The 12,769-nt window shown below is 39.8% G+C and overlaps 1 protein-coding gene across 8 annotated transcripts in view; it reads right to left on the bottom strand.

The window, feature by feature from the left end:
* The window catches only part of ARHGAP22 (Rho GTPase activating protein 22), a 147,287-nt gene that overhangs the window by 101,793 nt on the left and 32,725 nt on the right, over window positions 1-12,769 (bottom strand). For all 8 annotated transcript variants that reach the window (XM_052677713.1, XM_052677709.1, XM_052677708.1 and 5 more), the window contains one exon: window positions 4,470-4,557. In XM_052677713.1, the coding sequence (XP_052533673.1) occupies window positions 4,470-4,557 (88 nt within the window). The remainder of the gene's footprint in view (window positions 1-4,469; window positions 4,558-12,769) is intronic.

The raw sequence follows: 12,769 nt of genomic DNA, 5'->3' as shown, positions 1-12,769 counted from the left end.
TATTTAATAGTTTAAAAAGGCAGTGAAACAGCTCCTACAAAGAAGTTCCTGGATGACGCATTTTAAGCCTGCCTACTGGCAGAATACAAAAAAGTCCATATTTAAGAATCACTGCTGAGTTCAGGTCCCTTTTGAAAAAGGCAGTTTGTTGATATTGAGCTCAGACTTTATAATTAATTGAACAGCATGCGAGAGTACAAAGCTTTGAAAATAACCTAAATGTGAATCAAACATAAGCACCTTTGCTCTGGCTAAGCCTACACAAAGCCCAAGACAAGATTCGGAGACTGAATCGTCTGAATGAGAGGGCTGGTAGCATTACTCAAGAGGAGTATAAAGCATATTCCATCAGTCCTTGTTTGATCAACCTCAAGTCCAACTGGTTTCAAAGACTTTTTTTTCCCCCCAGTCACAACAGTAGAAGTGAGAAATCAGAGTATATTGGGGAAAAAGCCAAGAGGAAAAGGGACAAGCAAGATCAATCTCTTTAGCAGTGGTTTCCAATGAAATCAAATTATAATTACCACAATACTGCACTTATCTTTCACGTAAAGCTCTAGCTAAGAGCTGTCACTGTCAGCCTCAGCAAACAGCACTATGGCAAGCTGTTATTAAGAATCAGGAGAGAGTTTATCTGAAAAGCTACTTTCAATCGCAACAAGCCAGTTTGTGAAAAGGGCAAACGTTCTTCCAAAAATGATGTTAATAAAGTTATTCTAAATTTCAGAGTTAAAAGTGAAGCAAAACCATCTGTCCCACTAAGACCAGTAATGATGGAAGGTACTCACAGATGACAGATTCAGGGTCCAGGCCTCACTTGGTGGAAGAGAAACTTGGGTTTCCTGCACAGGTGACAATGTTAGTCATTAAGGTATCAGCTTAACTAAGGAAAAATTTTAATGTTTATGTCTTCCCCCTCTCATTCTTCATGAGAAGTCTGACTGAATCCATCCTAAAGAGGGAAAAAAAACCCTTCAACTCATCAAGTTTTCTACAAAGAAAAGCTATTCTTCAGTCAGTTGTTAATAATCCATGCCCTAAAGACAACAATTTTGTCCTACCTTCTGAACTTTTTCACCACTCCCTTGACTCTAAAACCTTCCAGTCTCAGAGAATGATCTCTGATTCTGCAGAACTTGTGCATCTCCTCTCTTAGTGCTGCAAAGAGCAAATTATTGAAATGAGACAAGCTATTTGCCACATGGCATTAAAAACATCAACCTTCTAGAAAGTAAAAACCCAGAAGCATTTAAGTCATCAACACTCCCCTAGGACATTCTCAGATAGTAGCTGCAATGTGTGAAGATCAGCCCCAAATAACTAAACTTTGCACTTGGCCTCAGACCATCCCAATAATTTTTTAGAAACACCCTCCCACCACATGCACATGCACCCTGGTACATAAGAGCAATTATTGAAGTGTCCATGCTTTACTCTGCCATTCCACTTTGAGCTTTATTAGCTGTGGGAGAAGAAAGCATGAACAGGCTAAAAAGGGTCCAGAAATACATGCAGTTTCTCCAGAAGAGAGGATAGAGAGTATTTCTGCCAAAGGAGGCAGTTTAGAAAGTGCTGCCACTTGATACAACACTGGTTTCACTGTAGAACTATTCTACTGTCTCTCACGTCCTGAGTTAACCCTTCTCACAGCTGCACTACACAGCTTATAAATGATTTGATGAAACATGAATAATACACAATGCCCATCATTAGTTCTTGTTACTCAGCAGAAAATCAATACAGGCTCTGTTACAGTGCAGGACATGCTGTTAATCTAGTTTCTGCACTCTGAGGAAGTAGCACTTGCTGGCAAGATGACAACACAAAAACATGCAGTAAGCTCCAGGCAACTGCTCTAGTAATAAGAACGCTGAAATGCTAGCTATCAAACACGAAGTAGGTTTTTGGAGGTAGCTGGTGCTACAATCCAAAGTTTGGGACATTTCTTGTCAGGAACTACAAGATAGATCTCAGTCTCTCTCTTTACCAGTTAAGGTGGTATCAGGACACTACAGAAACATTCAGAATACAGGACTGCTCTGAATTTTGTTAAAGCCCTGCATTTCACATGTACTGAAAAATCTTATATCTGTATTTACGGAATATGCTTCTGCTAACAAATCCTCAGCTTAGTTAAAAACACTGAGAGATCTTATCACCTTTTAGAGACTATGTAGTGCCAAGTTTACACTGGGAGGACAGGAACACAATTAAGAAGCAATATTGATCATAGTGTCAACACAAGGAAAGATGGGAACTGATGGAAAATAATGTTTTGGGTCCTGCAAGATCATCTGTGCTCCCTTTTCTATCTGGTACCAATATAAGAACTGTTCATTACGTGGATGTTCTGTGGTTCTGGCAAGAAATCATTTTAGAAGACAGGCAAGAAAGAAAACGCATTTATGCCAAAATCGGCACAGAATAAATGTACTGTGAACAGAATAGGAAACTCTTCAAGCTACGTTTTTTCAGTGACATCTGTGCTGAATCACATTCTGCATTGACTGGCTATTTATAGCATTCTTCAATACTTGTTATCTGTGTTTCAAACAAGCTCCCTACAGACACAAATAGATTCATCTCCACTTTGTAGAGAAAACATCTGAATTTTACTGGCAGGACAGTGGTTCACTAAGAGTAAGTAGTTGTTCCTAGGAGCCCAGGGAAGAGCAATGACAAAACTGAACACAAAAGACTGAACACAGATGTCCTGGGTCTCAAAACTATGCTGCCACGTGTTGCTTTTTTCTATCTCTTTGGAGAGCCTTTCTCAAGTAGCCACACAGTATTGTTACTGCCAACTCCATTGAAGCAACCACCATTTGTGGCTCATGCGATCTATTTTGCAGCCCACAGAAGTAAAACCTAAAAGGCTAGCAAGAAGTGAAGAATCCCATTTACCCAGTGGCTCTGTTAATTGCCTTTAGTACAAGAACACATGGATATATTCACAACCAGGAAAATCCAAGTGCTTTCACAGCCCAGTTCACTTTACAGCAAGAATATGGCGCACAATCTTTGAGAAATAGTACATAAGATCTGTCACGTTCAAACAATCAATGTCACTCTCAAGGAGATGCCTACATGTAAACAACACTGTGAGCACATTGCCCTACTGATTTGTTTGTAGAGTCCAGCCTATGAAGGCGTGGAACAATATAAAGATAAGGGAGCATTTCCAGACAACATGCAGTGACAAGCAAGAGAAAAAAAAAAAAAAAGTACCTTCTTGTGTGTCAAACGGAATGCTCTAACAGCGAGTTATTGTAAACTCTGCCTGTTTGTACAATTGAGAGCCTTCCAGTACTATCTAATTGCTCTTGAACTGATTGATACCACGTTGAGTGTACAACACAGACATTTTATGCCCAGCCTGATTACGTGGCAAGAGAACCGCTGCTAGCACACAGCCAAATGCACACCCGCCTCCAAAGCAGTAGTATTTACCCATATGGACAAGCATACCCTGTGCTGTGCATTTATCATAGTTTTGCGATTTTTGGTTTTCGGTATTCCACATCATAACATCATGTGGAGCACTGGGAGTTTAACTATTAATGCTCAAGTTCTGGGTACCTGCCCAGAAGAGAAGAACTACATTCCCCAGGGGACTTTGTGGTCACAGAGAAGAGAAATAACTCCTGGCAAGGTGCTCCTGATGCACTCTTTTTTTGTCCGCTTTTCTTTGTTGGCTCTCCTCCCGTCTCCTTGCTGCTCAACTGGACTGCGCATTTCACCTCAGTGTTATGGTGAGCCCTACTCACCTTTCAGACATTCTCTCTCTCATTATATTTGATTTATTAGCTTCAATTCTGATTATAATCTTGCATTCTGATAACATATTTAGTAAATTAGTTTGTTTCTCCTCAGATTGTTGCCACAGGTACCAGAAGACAAGCACACAGAGAGGCATGCCTCCCTCATTCTTCATCTCTAATACTGCTTGCAGTGCAGCAGTTTTCTTCTCTGCAGATCTTACCACCTGCAGCTACTCCCATTGCAGCCTATTCTCTTAATTTTTTCAGTTCAAAAAAAACATATAATACTTTTTTGTTTTTAAACTTTATCAGGATACATTAAAAAATTACATCCAGACATTGCATGTCTCTTTTCCATAAGCTCTGCGTTCCATGGCAGCATCTACCACAACCTAAAACTGGAAAACCACACTAAAGCGAGAGATCACCCAGCACTGCTGGCCAGGAGCCCCCTCAAAACAGGAAAGTATAGGGGTGCAAGGCATTCCAACTGTTTTTCTGAGGTATCACAGCATCAGTTCCATCCAAAAAGAGATACTATCACAACAAATAACTCTATCAAGCCCTATTTCTCAATTTCTCTACGTGATTTGGCTAGTGTACCAGAATGCCTAGAATTCAAGTAAGCCACGCAGCTCTCTTATCACTGATGTCAGCTAAAGGGAATACTTAAGGTTATGCAGGAAGTAAAAGGACTTGCTGGCCTACCTGGGGCAATTTCAAATAGATGTTTTCCGGGCTCGTCAGGATTAGGCGGCAGCTCATTCACCTGATTTCCTTGCAGCAGAATGAGACCCTGTAAGGGACACAAACAAGTGAAATGGGAAGGGCTATGGAAAGGGTAAAGAAAAGACAAATGTAACAGACATTGTAAACTTGAGCTCCACTCTTCTACTAAGCCATTCCCTTTTCCAACCTCATTGCATCTGAGCAAGTAAGACTTTATCTGATCATGCATGTAGCTACCTGTCCTTTCCGGACACTTCGGGTCAAACGACCTTTCCTCTGGAATAGCAATACTCTGAGCATACACAGGCGATTTCTCTTTCTTAACTAATATTCCTTAGAAAAGTTTCTTCTCATATCACATCTACTCTTCTTTCACCTTTTAATTTTTCAATTTTTTTTTAAATTTTTTTATTTTATTTTATTTTTTTTTCAAATTGAGTTCTAATTAACTAAACAATTGCAGCCCAGCAAGCCATAAGAGGCTTGCACAGGAGAATGTCCATTTGTACTGTCATCTCAACTTGCATGAGTTAACTAATAAAAAAGTATAAACCGAGATAAATTTCAGTCTTTAGCTGGTATGTCTGCCTCCCTCAAAAAAAAAAACCAAACTCATTTGGCCTCAAAGCATTTTTTTTTCAAATTGAAGAGTTCAGAAGCAAGCAAAGCTCCAATGTAGATCCATCTCTGGAAAGTACTTCTAGGTCATAGGTGCATACGTAAAAAAGTTCTTCAGATCAGGTTCTTGCACATCTTGCTACAGATTTCAGGGAATTACGTAGAGCATTTCTCTAGGAGTGGTTGCAGTAGGACAACCTGCTTCTCCAGATGGTAACAGGGAACCAGCTTACAGCTGTCTAATCTGCCTCACACACTATAAAGTACTTTAAACAAATAGAACCAAAAAGATAAAAAATGATTCATTTTCTTAGCAAGAGTGTATCAGTTCTGACAGCTGCAATCACTGGTAGAGTGACATTACTAAATTTAAACACACTGACATGTCCTTGCCCAGTAGCCTCTCAGACTGCATTAACAATCTTTCTTGGAAAATAAATTAATGATGGATTAAATCAGAGTCATTCCTCAAGGTCTAACTTGATATATGCCAAAGCACACCCCAGAAACAAACCTCAGTTCATTACTAAGTTATTTCTCTCTTCCTCAGGCAGTGGCTGCCATCCCTAAGATGACTGGACAGTTCAAGTAGTGTGTAATGGGTTACAGAACTTCCAGTAAGCTGTAGATTCAGATTCGATTTTGGAAAATAATTTTACCCTCTTTCAAGTTTGTTCTTGGAGGAAAAATCTTCAGAGGCTACATAACCAGAGGTGTTATTGTAGCTCTTATCCCTAGCAAAACCAACTGAGAAGTCCTGTCCCATACCAGGCACTGTAAAGTCAGTGTCTGATAATAAAAGCAGCGATGGGGGAAATGCTAGCAGAAAGCTTCCTTTTCTTCACTGGTCCCTAAAACACAGCTGGTTCCCAAACACCAATAATCTCAATTTTCATAACACTGCCTTTCACACAGCTGCTGTTAAGAATGCTTACAGGATGGGACTAGGGAGTAGAACAGCAAGGCCCAATTCTGCCCCCAGATACACACTTCATGCTAAGGATAACAAACTGGCTACACTAACATCTCATGTTTAACTGAACAAAAATTTCCACAGTAGTTTTATTGACAAATTACAGAATAATCATAGAATGATGGGGGTTAGAAGGAACCCTAAGGACTACCCAGGTGAGCTGCTTTGAAAGTAACACCTGCTATTTGTTTCCATGGAAGCTACAACAGATAGAAAGAGCACAATGCTATTTGTTACAGCAAATTCTCAGTTACACAACACTCCTTTTCAACACAGCCATCACCATTAGCTATGTATTTCACCAGTGATTAACAGGAGCTTGCATGCCACACTTGTAAAAATCTGCACCAGCAGATGTGACCCACTGCTTCACAGATGTTAAGACAGCATTATTAATGAAATGCACTGCACAATGCCTCAGTATGCTCACATCCACTATTAGGTCTCCATAAATGTTCAGCAAGCATTGCTAAATATGACTGAATGCAATCTTCTTCAGATGGAGGAATTCGATGACACACCTTCACTGCATACACACCTCCATGTCAGACACCATTGTGTCAGACTGTCCCTCTGCTGCCATCTGTCACACAGCAACAACATGTAAGGGAATATCAGCAGGAAGGTTCAACATCTACTGCCATCCTACAAAACCCACCTATGATGTTGCAGGTCAATAGAATAAATTAGGAGGCCTAGGGCCGCAATCTGCCTCACTTTGAACATTTTTAGGAAGGGGCACCTGCAGATTCTTCAGGCAACCTGTTCCAGTACCTCAACACCATCACCTTAAAAAAAATTTCTCAAGCTCACTGAGCACTTTTGCAGCCCTCCTGGACCTGCTCCAACAGGCTCACATCTTTCCTTTGCTGGGGAACATTCACGATGGTGCAATTTGGTGGGGAAGAGGAAGAAGGGAGAAGTTAGTGAGAAGGGACAGCCAGCACTTAGCGGTACGCCTATCACATTTCTGCTCAGCTATTCTCTACACTTGTATTTTGTCAGCAGTCACATCGCAAACCACTTAAAACTTAACTCTGTTGCTTGATACTTTCATAGAATCACAAAGTTGGAAAGGACCTACAAGCTCATCTAGTCCAACCATTCACCTATCGTAATATGAACTGAAACAAGGCTCTCTTGGCCATCTGTCATTCAGAGCATGACCCAGAATTCTAAAACTGCAAACCTCACAGAAAAAACAGGGAAAACTTGTAAAACTTCAGCTTTCTTCTCTAAGATATCTTTGAGGACTGCTCTCCAATCAACGCCTAGTGTAAAAAACATCTCTGTAACAAAGTTACCACAGATAAACTGGCACATAAAAAGTATATTTGCAAAGGACAATGACTGTTTGAATTCATTAGGCCTCTGATAACAGCAGTGCTACACATCATCCATAGTGATCCTGATCTGTTTGCGTGATCTTGATCTGTACTTCATCAAACATGAGTCTTGAGGGAAAGACATCTAAGGAGCAGCTGAGGTCTCTGTTTCTGCAGCCTAGACAAGAGACTCAGTGAGACCTCAGGGTAGCCTACAGCTTCCTCTCAAGGTGAGTGGAAGCATAGCACTGAGCACTGCTCTGTGGGGACAGAGACAGAACCAAGAGAAATGGAGCTGCATCAGTGAAGGGTCAGGCAGTCGTTACAAAAAGGTTATTCACCAGAGAATAGTCAGGAACTAGAAGGGGCTCCTCATGGCAGTGGTCACAGCTCAAACCCTTCTGGAACTCAAGCACTCGGACAATGCTCTCAGAAATCAGGTTTTATTTTTGGGTGATCCTGTGTGGAGCCATGAATTGGACTCAATTATCTCTGTGGGTGCTTTCCTACTCAGAACATTCTGTGATTATTCAAATCTATGAATACCCAAGAGCACTAAAACCTGCAATTTTCTGCAGCTATACAAGCTTAGGCCTTTTCATAAATTATAAGAGCATGAAATATTAGTAAAGCGTCTTATATATACAAGTACAGCTTTTCTTCTTTGTCTTGTAAAGTTCACCCTAGACTGGAGGGAATACAGGAAGCAACTAGATGGATTTTAAGTATTTTTTGCCAGTAAAAGTTGAAGATATTCTGAGAGGACAGATGTTCAGGAACATGCAGACCATGGAAAGAAAGTATCATTAAAATACCCAGCTACCAGAAAGGATTAACTAACAGCTAGTTAATTTCTATTAGCAACTTCAGTGGAAGTTTGTCATTAACCCAGCATAACAGATAAAAACATTAACCAAATTTGTGCTATGACAACCCACCCATGTTATATAACACAGCCACCATGTTACTCTCACTTCCCCTTTCAGGTGTCCCATTATAAAAGTCTTTTACAGGGAGAACACATCATTGCCATCTTTGTTCATTGACTAGATGCAAATTCAATGCTCTAGCAAGACCACCACATAGCACTGCACAACAGAGTGCAAGGGCTCAAATCCTGTCCCTAGATTAGGGCAAAGTTAAAAGTGGGAAAAGACAGTGCAGGAAGGTAATTAAGTTTACACTGAGCAGATTATCTAGAATAATTGCAAACTAAAATGAAAGCCAGCAAAACAAGATAAGCTTTTGGTATACTTTCCACCAAATCACATTGTTCAGTGTCTTTATTTTTGATATTAACTGAATTTAGAAAACATGAAGTCACTCCAAAGAAAACATTGGAAATGCAGAATAAAATGCCAGTGCATCACAAGCTATTCAAAAGGGCGCAGAGAGGCCTTGCATACAACTTCATCTTTGGAATCCAGTGGCCAGAACACGCTGAAGAAAGCTGCTTTCTGTCAGGCACAATTCAAGCCCACTGCAGATGCACTGAAGCATTTTATCATATGAAGTCAATACTGAGAAAAGATTAATGAATTAGATGCAAAGCAGTTTCTTTTCCCCTGGAAACAGAGGATGGGCATATGCTACCTCCTGCTCTGGGAATAGAAGCAAACTCATAGCTACTTTAAAAACCACATATATTGACAGAGTTACTAAGAACATAAAAAGCTCTTTGCAGGTCAGTCTTTCCTTTCCACTTTCCTCATAAGGCACCTAAGAAAATATTCCAGAAAGGCAATAGCTCCAAGTTCCCACTCTAGCCTTCAGCACAGAAGTCAGACTGATAGGATGGACTGTGCAACTGCAACTATGTTACACAACACACCAGAACACCCAGGGTCAACTTCACGCGCTGTAACTACTGAGTACATCCCCCTCACTCCAGTGAATCCAGGGCACTCACCTGCCAATAAACCATAGCACCATGTTTTCAGATATTCCTCCCTTGAAAACAATGCTGTAATTTGCTCTACTTACGTGGAAGCACAATTCGTTCATAAAAATGGACAATGAAACACCCATGAAAAAAAAAAGCAACATCTTTTAAGGTTTCTTTTGAAGCATTAGGGCATAACTTTTTTTTTATCTGTCAAAAAAAAGAATGTGATCTTCCAGAATGCATATAAATAATCAAGTAGGCAGAAGATCAATGGGAATTTCAGTTAAGCTATTGATTTAGTTTCTGCATACAAGCCTGCAGGCCATGCTTAACATTTAGAACAGATTTCTACAAGGACAGGTATCTTTAGAGCTTAAGCAAATGAAGTATTTCTATCAGTTGATTGTAAGTCTCTACACAGCCTGTAACAGCTTTCTCAGGGACACACTGTCCTGCTGGGTCATGGCAGCATGCCTGTATTCTTGTCCCATCGTTCCTCAGAGGGACAACCAATAGCCATCTATGAGTTCCAAAAGTACATCTTGTTTTTGAGATGCATGCTCTTACCTCAGGTAGGACACAAATCCTATTTTGCAACTGTTACAAGAGCTGCATCAACAAACACGAAGCATCCAGCTCTCACTGTGCTTTGTATACAAAGATGAGATGCTCATCTTCAGGCTGCAAAACCCAGCTGCCACTCACAGGGTCCTGAGCAACAACGATGATACCAAGTTCAAGTCTCTTTGGTCCTTACATAACATCCTATCCATAATGACGGATTGAACCTCTGACCAAATGCGTGCAGAAATGTGAGATGTTGCCAATATCCTCATCCATCTGGCATAAACGTTGCAGGCTTACACGGGAAAATCCATTTCAGCTCTCAGAATAAAATGAAGTTTGCACGTAACAGTTAAACCACTTGCTACAGCTGCATGCTTAATAATAGGCCTGTAATGCATGTGTGATGGCAATGGCACCACACAGGCTGTCTGTCACTATGCCTGTACTGACTCATCAGGAAGCAGCAATACAGGGACCTGATCTGGCTTTTTCAATTATCTTTCCTCTGTTCAAGAACTACACTTAGAGGCAGACAGTCGAAACAATAACTATGTGAAATGTTACCTAATACTACTTCAACTAGGAAAGCACCTTGTCTCAAATGTTAAAAAAATATCTTACAGGTGTGCTGAAGAACTTGAGAAAGAAATTCCTCTGAGCCACAAGCTTTATCACTGACTGTAGAGCAAGAAATCTTCCCCTCAAATCCATCAATATAGAGGAAGAGAAGCAGAAAATCTACAGCTGATTCCATATTGACAATTACAATGTTCTCAGCTCTGCATTTACTTCAAGTGGGAGAACAGTTTCTACTACAGCTAGACATGGTTCTCCAAAACAGAATGGATGTTAGATCAGAAAAAGACTAAAAAAGCACATGAAATAACAATAAGTTGGTCATGAACTCCATTTGCTAACACTTTATGAGAGAAATACTTGGGTAGTGTTCACTGCATTAAACACTAATAAATGTATTTCCTAAAAACTGTAAGATGAACATATGTGCACAAGCAAATACTGTATGGAGACTATATTACCCTATACCAAACTAACCTATGGCTAGTCAGCACACAGTTAATTAGAATTTAAGTTTTCTTTTACAAGAATAAACGTGCTTTATTGCAAACATCTGGTAACTTGTGACCCATCTGATGCAGCTTATCTGAGTTTGCCACTTTAAGTAGCCCTGATGTAGTTCAATTTATTCAATTACCATTTATTGGCTGTTACTAAATCACCTAACTGCTAACTGATCTCTCTTTTCTAGCTCATATTTTGACACTACTCCCTTCCTCTGGCTGTTCTCTTACCACAGTCTTCTTTGGGACAATTCTATCACATTGCCCAATACATACTGCGCTGTAGGATTTAACCAAGTGTTTCCACAAGTAGTATTCCTCCCCACTTCCTTTTATTCATACTTTACATACTTTCTTCAGGAATAGGTATTTTTAGAGTAGGAGAAATATAGGAGAATACATGCTATAACCAGTACATTGAGTTTTTGGTCTTTCAATCTGTATACCCAGCTACACACTCTAAAATAGTTATTTGCTGACAACAGTGGCACCTTTCATCCCTTAAATTCCAATAACTCTACACATTTTACAGTTCCTACTTGTCTGCTTATATGCATCAAGTAACAAATTTGTCAAGTTATGAGGATTAAAAAAAATTCTCATAGCTCCAACTGTATTGTAAATTTTATGGAAGATCAAAGCCTAGCATTATCAGCTTTGGGTTGTTGAACATGTAACAGAAGAGCAGTAGGACCAGAAAGCTGCAATTATCCATTCCCCATTCCTGAAATATTGGTTTGTGTACCTCTTTTTTCTAGATCAGGCCAGTTCAGGCACATGCAGAGTTTCAGTAGGTCATACCATTACATTACTCAGTTATATCACGTTTCTACTCACACCACCCAATTTAAGACCATAAAAGCAACTGTCTGAAATGCATGATTTTTTAAAACTTCTTTAATACTGTCACACTGTTGTTTAACACTTTTATACCTACTATGAGCCAGCTTCTGCCACCATCAAGAGATTTAGTTACCATTGATGGAGTGAGGTTCTGAAAGCTTTATTACACAGGCAAACTGCTGTAAGCCTTTTTTCACTCTTTCACATGACAATTCCTTTCATTTAGCTCTGAAACTCAGCCAGAGGCCAAAAATCACAGGGATAACAGAAAAGTACAATATTCACTAAGGAAAAAGGAACTGGTTACAATTGCCATTATTTTGAATCAATGTGCCTCAAAGAGAGACTCAAAGACTTTTGCATTTGTGCAGTCATGGTTCCTTTGTAACTGATACTGCATAAGTAATCAAAAAATTAAGGATTTAGATCAGTACAGGAAAAGAAACTACCTCCTCCCTTCCTTTAACATCATGTAAGTAAAAAATTTAAACATGCAGCCACTAACATCTGGTTTATTAGAGGAAGAAGTATTTTCAGCAGTTATCTTACTACGTTCTTCTCCCTGACTTTTCACTAGTTGTCCACAAACATGTTTGCAAAAGGATTCAAAGGGAGAGAGGGGCACGTAGGAAAAATACCTTCCTCAACCCTTCAGTTCATTTTTGCTGCAAACACATGTAATAATGGCTAATAGCACAGCCTTACAGGCACACAAACTTCTCACAGTAAGCATAAAGTCAGAGCTTAATGCTTCATTCACATAGCTATAGCAAGCCATAGTCAGTACTGCATGATAAAAACCAGCAAGCCCTATAAGCAACCAGCAATGAAACAATGCTGAGAAAACATCCCATTCTGACCTCGTTTTTCACAGTATGGAAGCTCTAGCATTGCACTTAACCAATGGAAGCAAAAATATTTTTGTAAAAGTCTTTTTAGCTGCTGATGAATTTAACACTTGAAGCCACCTTCAGTAACATTCCTTGCAA

The sequence above is a fragment of the Tympanuchus pallidicinctus genome, unplaced genomic scaffold, assembly GCF_026119805.1.
Source record: "Tympanuchus pallidicinctus isolate F22 unplaced genomic scaffold, pur_lepc_1.0 scaffold16, whole genome shotgun sequence".
Taxonomy (NCBI): domain Eukaryota; kingdom Metazoa; phylum Chordata; class Aves; order Galliformes; family Phasianidae; genus Tympanuchus; species Tympanuchus pallidicinctus.
Note: the sequence above shows the minus strand (reverse complement) of the source record. Positions and strands in the feature narration are given on the sequence as shown.